General features: G+C 32.3%; 1 protein-coding gene across 6 annotated transcripts in view; it reads right to left on the minus strand.

Moving 5' to 3' along the window:
- The window catches only part of LOC146533389 (nucleolar protein 4), a 148,979-nt gene that overhangs the window by 66,695 nt on the left and 67,934 nt on the right, over positions 1–14,350 (minus strand). For all 6 annotated transcript variants that reach the window (XM_085194628.1, XM_085194627.1, XM_085194625.1 and 3 more), the window contains 2 exons: positions 6,647–6,781; positions 5,202–6,008 (listed from right to left, as the gene is read on the minus strand). In XM_085194628.1, coding sequence (XP_085050754.1) covers positions 5,202–6,008; positions 6,647–6,781 — 942 coding nt within the window. The remainder of the gene's footprint in view (positions 1–5,201; positions 6,009–6,646; positions 6,782–14,350) is intronic.

Genomic DNA, 14,350 nt, shown 5'->3' on the forward strand with positions numbered 1-14,350 from the left:
CAGGGTAAAAGGGGGCTGGCATCCACCCCGGATTAAACTCGAGGTTACACTGTACTGGAGTATATTTGCTAAAATGTATATGAAATTTGTTTTGATTTCTTTTGTTTAGCTGTTTTTATATATTTTAGTAGATATGCAAAAACGGCTGAGCAGATTTTGAATAAACTTGGAAAAATATATAATATGTGTATTAATTAAACAAATACGCAGCATTTATCGGCCTAAAATACCGTGCCCTAGGGTTTACTTTAAAAGTCATGTACTTTTTTAAATTTATATAATAGTATATGCAAATAGAAATTTATTTTACAAAATAATACTGAGGCAACACTATCTTATTTTTACTTAAATAATTCTTTATATATATTTATATATTTTTGAATAATAAAATCTTTTTATTATTATTACGTACAGGAAAGAAAAAAAATCTTAGGCTTCCTTAAAATATGTAGGTACATATATGTCTCACGAATGCACTAAGCTTTAAATGACGTTCTGCGACTTAGTCGCAAGTTGGCAGCGCGCTCAAGATCCACTCGAACCTTAGATTAAGCGAATCCTGGCATTTTCATATAAAGTTATTTTAGAAATGACATGGCTCTAGTATTGAAATTTGACTCATCTTTTATATATGAAATTATAAAATACCTAGAAGTCCATAGAATAAGAAAAGATTTTTATAATATGAATGACGCCAGTATGCCATAGTATTAGACGTATTGCGGCGTTAAATTCCGCTAGTCAGCTACATAATGCAGTAAAATTATCAAGTGATTGAAATAATAACTATGTCTAGATTAGATATGTAGGTATATTATTAAACTTAACTTTTAGACCGTTCTGACGTTTTTTTTTTCTTTTTCTTTATCCATAATTCCTAGTACTAAACATAATAAAAGGCGTTAATAAAATCAGAAATTAAAGAAAGTACAAAGTAATTTCTTTTTCCTTTGATGATTATGTTCCTTTACGAACATGTTACAGCTACACTCAATACTAATCTATACAGACCTAAATAGGATTAACATTTTTATTACGTATTCTCGTACTGAATATTTCTACTATCAGAATATTCATTTCCTAAGTAGTACCTACGGGTTTTTTTTATTTTAGGTAAAACCTAGTGTTCCTAGTAGTTAGTTCTCCGTTTTGCTAACTAATTCCAACATTGTATGTTGAGTGGCTGTCCTTAACGCCGCGCTTTGTCTCACCAGAGCAGGAAATTGAAAATCTAAATAGTTTGCCGAATGGGGATCGAACTCACAATTATAATGTTTGCGACTGTAAACGCTACCCCACTACACCACGATGGCCTAATCCTATGACTAGGTCATCGTGTAAGTAGTACTATTACTTACAATGTGTTTACATAATAACATCCTGTTAATTTAAACTATATTACAGTAATAAATTAAATATACCATGAGAATGATTTACAGATCTTAAAAGCCATATCTATTTGGGCACGTGCACCAACAAATAACGTAATCATTAACTAAATTAAAATTTTAAAATTACTCTAACCTTTAACACCTAAATAATAGGTTTCAAAATCAATTGCATTATCATAAGTCATATTTAACACGGACAACTAACTCTAGACGTGGTGTAGGGCCGAATAGACCCCTTGTTAGTACAAAATCGATTGAAGGGGACAAAACTTAATTATGTCACCGTTCAAGGTCGAATACGATGCATTCAGATGTGATAAATGCGCCAATCCTACTGGAAATCTAAGTAAAACTGACGTGGGAATATTATAGAATATCATAATAAAAGATTAAATATCACAGTAGTATTATAATTATGGTAGATTTGTATATGTTTGTATGATAATTATCGATTACCGTTTTTTTTGGGGTCATATAAGATACCAAGTTTAGCACATTGGTAGTAAGGAAATAAACAGATAAAATATATTTGAATAATCATGTCTTAAATTGGTATTACAATTGAACTGCAAATATGAAGGATAATAGTGTAGTGTAAATTAGTTAATTGTTTTATTTATTCTAATTTTAATTACACATACAATATTAATTAAATTAAAAATAATGTTTTATACATATTACACCTACTACTTTAAAACAAATTATAATCAAAACAATTACATATTCAATATAATAAAATCAATACTTTTAAGGAACAATTAGGTTTAAAATACATAACGTATGAAAAAACCTTTAAAAAATTTCAATAACCAAAATTAACGATGCATAGCCATAGCAAAAACAAAAAACAAAAGGGACACCAAAAAACATTGCTCTAGGTCGCAGACATTTAATCACTCATTCACCACTAACAAAGACGCAGCATCCAAAGATCATCAAAAGGAGCATTTTTATGAGAATACTAAAACAATGCAGATCAAAAACCCCAATTGTACCTACAATAACATACTGAGCCAGAATTAAACAAACTTCTAATCTCTGACATCAAAGCCGTCGCACGAGCCGCAAGTGCCGGCCGACGAATAAAATAGCCGGTCGTGTTATTAACAGCCCCTGTAGGAGAAAAAAAGGGGGTGGTTATGGAAATACATGCGCTAGATGTGGCCTGGACGTACAAAAAAATTTGCTTATCAAACATGATAATAATACTGTGAGAATATAATTGTTTAAATAAATTAAGATTATAAAATGCTTTATGATCAAAAGATCGATTTCGTCTGAATCAGGTCAAATAATTACAATTTTGATATCGATCAAATAATATTAAAAAAATTGTATGAAATATGTTTTTTTTTCGTAAAGTAATTTGAAATAAATCAATATAATAAAATGTTACTTTATAAAAATATTAATTTTGGTTGTATGAAATAATCTATATAAAAGTCCAAGATAACTTTAAGTCGACGCCTAATCCATCTAGCCTCTCTAAAACCTTGTCTTTAGTATTCGAGGAAAAAAGAAGGGAGGGACGAATATCCCGCAGGGGGGCAGCAATGGACTGAAGGAGCCCCAATCAATCTTACAAGTCGCACTGTGATGGGGAGGCACTTTCGGGGGTCGAAGGGACCGTACCCTCTTACGGTCTGACTGACCCTTAGGGAGAAACGCGGTGGAAAAGGTCGAACCTAAACTCTGGATCCAAGGTTTAATGTTTGTGATTAATATACCGTTTCCAGTGTTATATTCTTGATGAATCAATTTAAAATGATGAAATGTGTGTTTATATCTCTTCTTTTCATATATTAAAAACGGTAAACCAAAAATATACCTTTGATGTTTTTCTTTTTACTAAAACATAGTAGCTACGATATGTGAATATACTTTTTAATATAATTACTTTTAAATGTATAACTGCTTTTCATTTAGCTATTACGTATAAATGCCTACTAAATACTTTTTTATTTCAGTATATACTTTAAAAAGATATTTTATTTTCAATTATGTAGTATTTTACCTTAATTTAATAACTATATATATTATTGTATATTGTTATAATACTGTAAAAAGTATTCTTTATGCATACAATAAGCAGTTTATTAATATAATAAAATTTCATATAATTACCACCTAGCAAAACGTTTATTACAAAACACACCACCAAAAAACTTGTAATATCCCTCTACATATACCTAACACACAAAAATAAATTCTTATATACGCCAAAAAGGTCGTTCAATACCATCCCGCTTAATAATTTCCAACAAACATTATCGTTGGGAACGAAAACCTATAACAAAAAACCCGTCAAGAAATTGTACTTGCTCAGTTCTCCGTCGGGCATCGTTTTTGTGTCTTGTCTAATACCGTAACCCCCTGATGAAGCCACCCTCTGCCACCCTCGCCTCAAGCGAGAAAAATGAGTTAGAAAAGATGCGGCGGCCGATTATTCTCTAACGCTTTGTATGGGGTATTCTGAATCAATCGGTCGCGAGGGCCGCCGCCAGCGTCGCACGGTTAGGTGCTCGTCAGGTGCGGCCGCCTATCAATCCCGGTGGCCTGGTAACGTGAACTTTTACCAAATCTCCCGCATTCGTCAGATTGAATCGTCGCCTGTACGATGACATTGTCTAATGTTCCCATTTTGACACAATGGCGTTAACTTACTTATTTGGGTGCTTTTTTGATTGTGATTGATTGAATTATTATACTACTTAGCACACTTATTCGTAAGGATAAGTAACTATAAGATTTTAACTATTTCCATCGCTTTAATGTGAATTAATTTCATATATAATATATCAGTTTTGGGCGTATTTTTTTCTAAAAGATAAAGAATGACAAGAATATAAAGAATAAAAACATGCCGTCATAATCTTAAACTAGGTAAGTACATCAATTAATAAGAAAAATAAGCTTGTCTTCGTAGCCAATAGACAGTACATCCGTTATATGGTGTCAATGATTCAATTTAATAATAACTTGGAAAAGATTATTAAAATGACTATTGATGTCTTATTATGCCGTGAGCATTATAGAAGCTAAAGTTTAAATATTAAAAAGAAAGTTTTACGCTGTATCCTGCAAATAGCAGGGTAGCCAGAGGGAACCTACTATTAAGACTTATTACTATTTAGAGAGACACTCTCTATATTTTCCGTAAATAAGTTTAAGCGGGCGAAGCCGCATTTGGGTCGCAGTAATATATTAGTATACTAAATACATATATATGTACCTACATACAATAGAGTATTTAAATTGGCAACACATTGAGGTGAGTTCTAAAATCATAACAAGGGGCCCGACTCGTACAAAGGCGTGCTTGTGGCGCAGACCGGCTTTGGCTAGTTCACAAAGTTTAAGCTAGGGTTAAAGCCGGCCGCGAGTTCGCATTTCTAAATATTCGTATGGAAAAATACGTTTGCGGCTTTCATTGGGTGTGTTGTGTTGGTGTTCGTTATTGAAATTTGTTTTGTTTTGTTTATTTTGTTTTTGAGTGCTTAATTCGGAAATTTTTAGCTTTTTGAGGTTACTTTAAAAAATTTTTGAAGATTGAGGAGAAGGTTGTTTTATAGCATCTTATAACGCTCATACGTATGTCAGAGCCTTTTGTGTGTTTTAAATGTCTTTATGTCTTAATGTCTTTTTACTTTGAATTTATAATTATTTGGCACAAAAACAATTAAATTCTCCGCTCTAAATATGTAATAAAAACAATAGACAATATGTTATACGTAATATATTCAAATGCAATATATTCTACACGACCGCAAGTAATAATATAGCTTCATAGATGAAAAAAAAATACCTTACCTTATTGTCCAAGTCCATACGGTCGTGACTGCCCATGTTCCTCATATGCTTCAAGTACGCCGTAGTAATCGGCACGCTATAGTCCACGTCATCGCCATAGAAGACACCACCATCTGGTCTCCATGGTCTTGGGATTCTGCCAAAAGAATGTGGATATTCGAGGTTTGCAGGTAGCAACTTCTTGCGAGGAGGTGATCTCGATTTTGGAGGATCCTTTGACGTTAAATTGGCAACGTCCAGTGGATTATATTTCTTTTCTTTTTTATCTGTTTTGTCATTTTCCTCTTCAATTTTAATGTTTTCGTGAGATTCTTCTTGAATTACTTCTTCTTTTGGTAGTAGAGGTAGTGGACTATCAGGTTGTACGTCTTCCACGTCAATTACGCTATCATCTTTATCGATTTCAGGGTCAGCACGCACTGGTTGTTCTTCTCTAAACGGCTCTGTATTAAAAAGAGGTGTATCAAAACCGTTACTTTTCTTTGTGGTCAATTCTATATACGTGGGTTCTTCTTCTTCAGTTGGTTTAGGGCTATCAACTTTTTTGAGAGGCTGCAGATCAGTATAATCGTATTTAGGCTCGAATGCATAATTCTGTGCCGCATCTATCTCAGATTCCCAGTTTCTGGTGAATTCTGGTTGACAGTGGGGTAAGAAAGGGAGGTAAGTGGGGTGTCTGGTGGGAGAGGGGGAGGGGGTTGGCAGCGGCGGCGGCGAGGCACTGCGCGGGCGCCGCGCGCACTCCGCACATCCGGTCAGGAAACGCGTGACTGCCTCGCGGGGGAGGAACGCGTAGGTTTCCGTTATCTGTGGGTAAAGAAGATTTATTTATATTTTTCTTAATATTGTCGCCAGTTTTAAGGAAAAATATGTAGTAGGAATTTTGTTAGGTAATTTCTTAACAGCTTTTATATACTACAAAAAGTCATTTAAATATGGACTATAAATAAGCACCGTAATAAAATGTTCATGATTTCATTCAGGTAAACTATTTATGTTTTTAGATGAATTGAATAATGTCTATACTACATATATAAACAGTCATTTTGGGTTTTAACATATAATCGAAATATGTATAGATAATAAAATATCAATATCAATACAATATCGATATAACGACAAATATCAGTGTTTATGATGCTTCTAAGTATTGATATTATTTATTTTGCCTAATTAAATTTTGTATATCACATAATAATAGTCATCAGTTTGTAATAATAGCTTTAGGATTGGGGCTGAACGCAGATAATGCTGCCATCTATAAGTCATTACACTTGACATAGCGAAGTTACATCAATATAGAAGTTCACTTAAACGTTACTAGATGGCCCTACCATCTATAATTTGTTCATAAATAGAAATACTCTACAAATATTAAAAAAAGCTCAAAAATATGTCTGATTGAACGCCTTAATGTTAAATAAAATTAAATGAGTAATACTTACAGTTCTATAAGTTCGTTTTTGTCCCGCATGTTTGCCTGGTCTTCCTTCAAGTTCAACGTGCACAGTGTAGATTATATCAAAGAAATTTTCGACAATCGCTACTTTTCTGTATACAGGTTCTTGATTGGGGGCATTCTGTAAAAAAATATAAACGTTTTAATATAAACGTTTTAATGTTTATATTTTAATAACAAAAATTTAAATAAAATTATCATGTCAGAATACTCTCTGAACCGCCCTCTATCGTTAAATAGCAACCCAAGCCTCGCAACAAGCGACTCCAAAACTAACTTTTCTGTTTTAGTTCTACCAGTCGTCCATAGATGGCGATGTAGTAAGAATTGTATTAAAATTTATGGTCACAAAAAATTGTTTTAAGCCTAGTTTTAAATTAGGTACTTCAATTTAAAAACCAAGTCAAATAAACACTATATTATATTTATTTCGAAACGAATATTAAATTTAAGGTTATTTGTGGCGCAGGGGTGTAACACAAGCGTGAGACTGTAAACGAGACAGATTGTGGGTTCAAGACCCATTCAAGGATATGAAATGAAACTCAACGCCGCTTTTCAACACGCAGAGCCACCATAATTCTACGAAAAGCTCGAAGCAAAGAATCTTAAAACTAGGCAGGAGAAATATTGTAAATTCGAGCTACCTATCTAAAAGCAACGTGACGCATTACAATAAGCGTCATAAATAACATACATTACCACCGACCGGGATCCGGGATTAGAATATGATTGCGGGATCATACCCACTCTGACCACTTAATTATAAATTGTCGTTTTGTTGTGTATTTTATTTAAATTTTAATCATTATATAAATGAAGCATATTTTCATTATTGAGGCCGTCGTGACGCAAGGGCACAAAGGTGTAACTATAACGCGACGGTTGTGAATTCGAACCCCACTCGGAAATGCTTCGAAAAATTCAGCGGAAAGTGAGAAAAGGAGGGTAACAGTAGGTTCCCAACAAATCAATCCTTTAAGCAGAGTTTGAATCCACAACCATCGCGTTTACAGACACTTAAAAGACTTACTTAGAAAAGTCTTACAGGTTCTTTAAAATAAATGATTATTTTTTTAAGAATTTCAAACAATATGATAAATGAAGTCAGCATCAATATCAAAAATAAGATACCAACGAGCTATCCCACGCCCGCATCGGATAGGGGGGGTAATGGCCAAGCAATTACCGGCAGCGCTGATGGGAGGGAGCTTTAACTTCTACCATCAATCTTAGAATGTACTACCACTTTATACGAAGAAGTCATGATATAGCTATATTTTTTTCCTAATAAGACCTATAGTCTTATTTAAAATGTATGTAAGTAAATACTTAATTATGAATCTGGAATAAAATACTTAGAAAAAAGTTTTTGTGATCTGATTTGCCTGGTGCAGTTTCTGATATAACTGACAATATGTTCTATGTTAGTGGTATGCCATACCATAGACATGTTCGTTTTGCTAAACCGAAGTATTTGAATTTTGAATATTAATTACAACCGACTATACAAAACCGATTTCTTTCAGCTTTACACTGTATCACACATAGGTAAAAATCTCCGATCCTCCATTCTCCGTTTTCTCCTCATATTTAAAGATATTGCATACTGTGTTGCAGAATTTAATTCCGGGCTTTAAGTTGCCACAATAGGCAAGTGAAGATAGTTCATCCCCTGAACGGGACTTGAACCCACAACCATAGCATTACAGACGGTTTGCAGTTGCCAAAAGATATAATTAACAAAATATGTAACAGTGCAAAGAACCTTTTATAATATAAAAACCAAATTTATTATGCCGAGACTCGATACAATTAAAGGTCCCCTACTCCACCCCAAATGAGAATCAAAGTTCAACTAAACATTAGATAGCCGTGGCCCGTGACATGTGGCCTGTCATGAAACAAGGCGACTACTCCAGCCTCCGGGGAGGGGCTAATGGCGATCGTAATTATCACACAGTTGATGATTTATATTGTGTGAAAGCCATAGATTGAGGCTTGAAATGATAGACATATATTATCTTTATATTATTTCATGTTTTATTTTAAATTGATGGGAAAATGTTTTATTTAAATGTTTTATTTTAAAATGAATGGAAAAACTTTTGGAGTGTATATTGTTTTATTGACACTGACACTATTAATAGAATGGTCTATATGTACCATTTTTTTTACAGCATGAAGCTGTAAAAAATGCTTAAACATATTCTAAAATTATCACAAAATTAGTAAAATGTTGTAGAGAAAACAGATAGATTTTAATGAGAAAAAAATGGCAAAACAAAATGGCGATGTCAGTCCTGTAGTTAGCAAACAAACTAATTTTTTACTAATTGAGTGTCAGTCACTGCATTATAACACTTGGAATTTGAATAAGGAATTACTTTGTTACTTCGTTGGTTTTTTTTTTTCATAAATTTTGCGCTACGTATCTTTTTTACAGTTTACATTTTTATCTACCAAACTGTGCTTATAAAAATATATTTACATCAAATGTGTAGTGACTCAACACCCTTTAGTGAACAGTTCTAATTCATTGAGCAATTTTGAAGATTTTTGTATAATAAATGTTTATTGTCTCATCGTGTCCTCGTAGACAACAAACAATTTATGCAATACCTCTAGGCTTAAAGCAACAAGTGGACGTTGGTCGAGTTCTAGCCTTCGGAATAGCTCAGATTTCATAGCACTATGTACTATTTCGAATAAATACCGGCTATTATTAGTATATCATTTAAAGTAGGTGCTGTTATTATTTAATTAAATATAAATTACATAGAATTTTAGAATTATTAGAAATTTTTGCTTCTATACATAAGGTGAAGAATTTGTTTGATTGAATCTCAGGAACTACCTACTGATTTCGAAATGAAAACACTCACAACAACACAAACACATATATTGAGAAAGGCTATAGGGCCTATAACCTATAGTATAGGCTATACTAACATTTCACGTCACGTTTGGAATAAGACTGTCCCGAAATTTGGCACAGGGACGTACAAAAGTCCCGTTTTTCGGAATGGCACGTAAATTAGGTCGGTCGAAGAAAGTTTAGCAGTGATTATCGCGGTACGCCATTGTTAATAACTGAATGGTATAAGTCCACAAAAAAACGGAAATATTTAATTGTTTATTAAAATTTGGTCAATTATACTTAAAGAAAAAACTAAAAAACTAATTAAAATTTGAAAAATATATGTTAATGTTCCATTTTAAGCCTGCAATTCTGGAATCAGAGTACCTCAGAGACCAACAATATGTTATGTATCATACACAACTCTTATATATGTTCATTTGACTACGAGAGCGAAGGGATTAAGGGCAATAGAGAAATTCGTCACTTTCATTATGTAGAAAAAAAACAGCTTCACGCTGTATCCCGCACACAGCAGGGTAGGCAGATGTAGTGTTAAGACACTCCGTCCCCGCTATTATATAGTATTGTAAGTACGAGTATTCCATATTACAAATCAATATTTCGCACACTCTAGATACAATATATCGCGCCATTATCAGAACCACTTGATCATAATGTCATCGTCATTAAACAGGGATGTGCGGCGAAATATCGACGTTTCTACTCGAGCGCGTCGATAATGATTCAGCGGCGCGGTACAACTCCCACCCGAGGATTAGTGTTGGGGTTTAGTGTTGGCTTAATATCGATACGGGATGGTTGGATTATATTTATACTTTTAGTAGGGGTTGCTTGATATTATATTTCTTTGTCTATTGAGTGAGAGAGAAAAGGAAATCGGGATTATTTTTATAGATTTTTTGCTAAATTTGACAATTATGTGTTTTATACAACTATTGAATATAGTAGTTACTATTTGAAATAATCTTAGCTTATCCAAATTAAAATTATTAGAAAATAATTTAAGCAGATATTTTTTTTACAATTTTTAATGTTATCCCAATTAGGAAAGAGCAACTTAGACAAAGAGGCGCGGATTTAAATTCATCTACGTCGAATATTTTATATTTTTTCTAAAATAGTATTATTATAAACAGAATAAAATTATTATAGATATTGAATCAAGGTCTTAGGTATAGTATGCTTACTTTAAACTACTTGAGCTTACGTTTTATATGACGTGATAAATACTTCACATTATCACTCCTTCAAATTGAGTGCAATCATCATTTTATGGAAATCGTTTTAAAACATTTATGAGGCCGGTAAAATATCGACATTTCTGGTTGGATGCTTCAAAAATGATTCAGCCAGGCGCAGCATGTCGGCGATTCGTATAATTCCCTGCTTAAAATAGAGTTGGTAATTTTATTTTTTGTATCGATAATAAAAATGTAAAAAAAATATTTTACCAAAAAAATATTAAGGCCAATAAATAATATTGAGGCAAGCCGTATCACAGGAGCACAAAGTGTGACTAAAACTCTACTGGTTCTGGATTCGATCCCCATTAGAGGAAATGAAATATTTACAAAAATTTATATTTTCATTTCTTGACTCTGGTGTTTAGGCCAAGCGCGGGGATGAGTTCCGCCACTCATTACGTAGTGCCTCTAAAATTCCACTGAAAGTGGGGAACGGAGTGTCTTAACAGTTATAGTTGCAATTTAATATATAAATATAATCCATTTATTGGAATTGTATTAAACTTTCTTTATCAGATTTTTGACCTCGAAAGTAAGAACTAAAATAGGACTTAGCTATGAAACAAGAACCAGTGCTTAATTTAATAACAAAATAATGGAAAAAAATATTAAAAACACATATCTAAACGAGTAAAAAATGGAAACCTCTCCTCTTCAATAAATAAATAAATAAGCAAATCATATATCGATAGTAAGCACCCCACCACTACCGCCGCTCGCCGCGCATTAATCAGCTGTCGTTTGGTCTCGCCGCGTGCCAGCGATCCCGACCCGACGCTCTGCAGGGCTGCCACTGACAATACAATTTTGTTTATTTTGTGATACGTACTGTTAGAAACCACTTGCCTACGTACTTTCAGTTATATCACAGTGCTACCACAATACTGTAATAGTGCTAAAATTACATGTGATAATTGTGTTTGAAAATATTAATAAAAATTGATCTAAAGTATATCATGTTATGCCATATGCTATATGAATAAGTTTAACATCTTAGTTATAATATACTTCTAATTTAAAATGTTTATTAGTTTTATTTAAAAGATTCGTGTAATAATAATAAAATAATAATTGAAACACAAAACATGTTGATTTATTACGCTTAAATTACATTACCACCATATTAATATTGAATAGTAAAATATAGCGTTTATACGGAATATGTGTATATAGAAACACTGTGTGGAGTGTACAATATCGGTATAAGGTACGTCCCACACTACAATTATTAATACTGAATTATAAAGAAATATTTAAAAACAACGAATATTTTTAATTGTCTTTTTTAAATAATTATAAAAATAATAGATACAGTTGCAATCTTTTATATTATTGGAAGTAATTTATAATAAGTGTTTTATCTATTCAATTGCCACCATGGGCGTAGATTGTGTCAATAATAATAATCTTACATAATATTATAAGCGGTTAACGTGAGCGTCTCAAAAGCCTAAGCATTATGACGAAGCATTCTATAAATATCTTGAGTGCAAAATGTTACAAGCGATAATTACTTCATTTTCATTGATACATAATTTATATAGATAGTAAATTATGTTATTCTTACAAACATAATATACTATATAAATCTTTATGATCACACAATCAATAGTGTTTATTTAAAATATTTAGTACTTTCTTCGTTACTATATTCTAAAATCATAAGAAACAATAGCAATATAAATTTAATAATTTCTAATTATTTTTTCTTCTTTTGTATACGTTTTATTTTTACTTTTTATTAATTTAAAACGTTTATTATTATTCCTTTAAAATATAATAAAGATTAAGAAAAAATCCGCAAGACCCTAAGAAAAAAGATCACGGTACCCTTGGCAACGGTGATAAGTCAGGGTCGTAACAAATAGCAACCCTACGAGCTACGGTGCGGTTTCACTTGACAAGTGGTCCTCGCCGATACGTTTTAACACTCGCCGCGATGTCGATGTCTTATATTTTATATTTTTATTCAACGAGATTATTAGGTATTTTTCAAACTTATGTTTTGTTATGTTGCTTACATAATCGTTTGGATGTTATAATACGTCATGTACGGTTTATATAATTAATAATGATTTTCGTCAGTCGGATATAACTAGATAGCGGAAATGGAATCCGCTACAGAACTAAATGATTAAATGAGAACAGTGATTAGTTAATATACATGCCTATATACATTCCACGACTTAAAATACTTGCAAAAGTCTATTCACATAATAAATATTTAGATTTTGATAATGCAAAGGACAATGAAAAATATGATTTTTAATTCTTATTTAAGAGTGTTCTTGAATGGTTAAAAAAAGAAGACTCTGTCTACCCCACAAAATATGAAGAGCGAGAAATAAAAAAAAAGTGAAATATATCGATATAAAAGACCAACCCTACAGCTATGTCTCGCTTGACAAGTGGTACTCACAGCGCGTTTCGACGGCACACACCGTGTCGTCGTCTCGTTACTGGGAGAAGTTTTTTTTTTGAATGAACAAACAGAACCGAGGTTATTTGTGTACACTTGGCTACTTGCGTTAGTAATTACACGAATTTTTAAGATTAGTTTGTAAAAATGTTACTATATTTTATATTATTATGGTATTTATTTAGATTTAAAAGCATAATAATTTTCTGTAGATCAGTCGTGGCTAAAAACTGTTAAATACTGTATTTTGTTCCCTTCTTTGCTTTCACTCTCCTTACCACAGTTACTAAAAGAAATTATAGTTTATAGTAATAAAATTATATCATTTTTCATAATAACACGTACAAAATTATCGATAATCGACAAATATGTACGTATCTATTGCGTGATGATCGCGCCGAGTGGCTCTCAAAGGGGTCGTGATTCGGGGGTTGTATATCAAATGTCACGCCGACATCTCATTAGCGATACTGGATGTTAAATGTACCTGCATTTTATTTTTGTGTATGATTAAAGGATTTTTTGGTAAAATACTTTATTAAGAAACGTATAAAAATTTGGACGTACTAGGATTTGAACCCCCGCCGCTTAAAATCCCAATTTAAGAACCAATAATTTTATTTTCATAAGTGTGAAATGACAGTTTAAAATTTGTAATATAGGTCTGTACCTATACAATAATAAAAATATACAATACATGTATAATATACTCCCTTTTTTGTTTAAAAAATATATTTCGTATACCCCTATTTTATAGGCTACAAATTATCGGTACTTTCTAGTCTCTAGATAATTCTTCTCTCTCTTAGTCTCTTACCTTTATCACAATACTACCGGCAATAACGCCGAAAATCACTTGTTAAAAGCATTAAGATTTTATGATACAGTTTGGTAGCTCAATTTCTATGGTACAATTCAGATTTAAAAAATGTATTATTTAAAAAAAATATACGTAAACCTTCTGAATCCTAGGTACAAGTAATAATTGAATGGAGAACCGAATTGTTTTAGTGGGAACGGAGTGTCTTAACAATAGGTTCCCATGTTCCCTCTCTAAAAGAATAACTCAATTTTTTATATGTGATAAATTACAATTCCACTAATCTCAATAATCATTTAAATTAAAATAACTAAACAATTATC

This window comes from Heliconius melpomene, chromosome 12 (assembly GCF_056956725.1).
Source record: "Heliconius melpomene rosina isolate 202511_hmr_F chromosome 12, ASM5695672v1, whole genome shotgun sequence".
NCBI lineage: Eukaryota > Metazoa > Arthropoda > Insecta > Lepidoptera > Nymphalidae > Heliconius > Heliconius melpomene.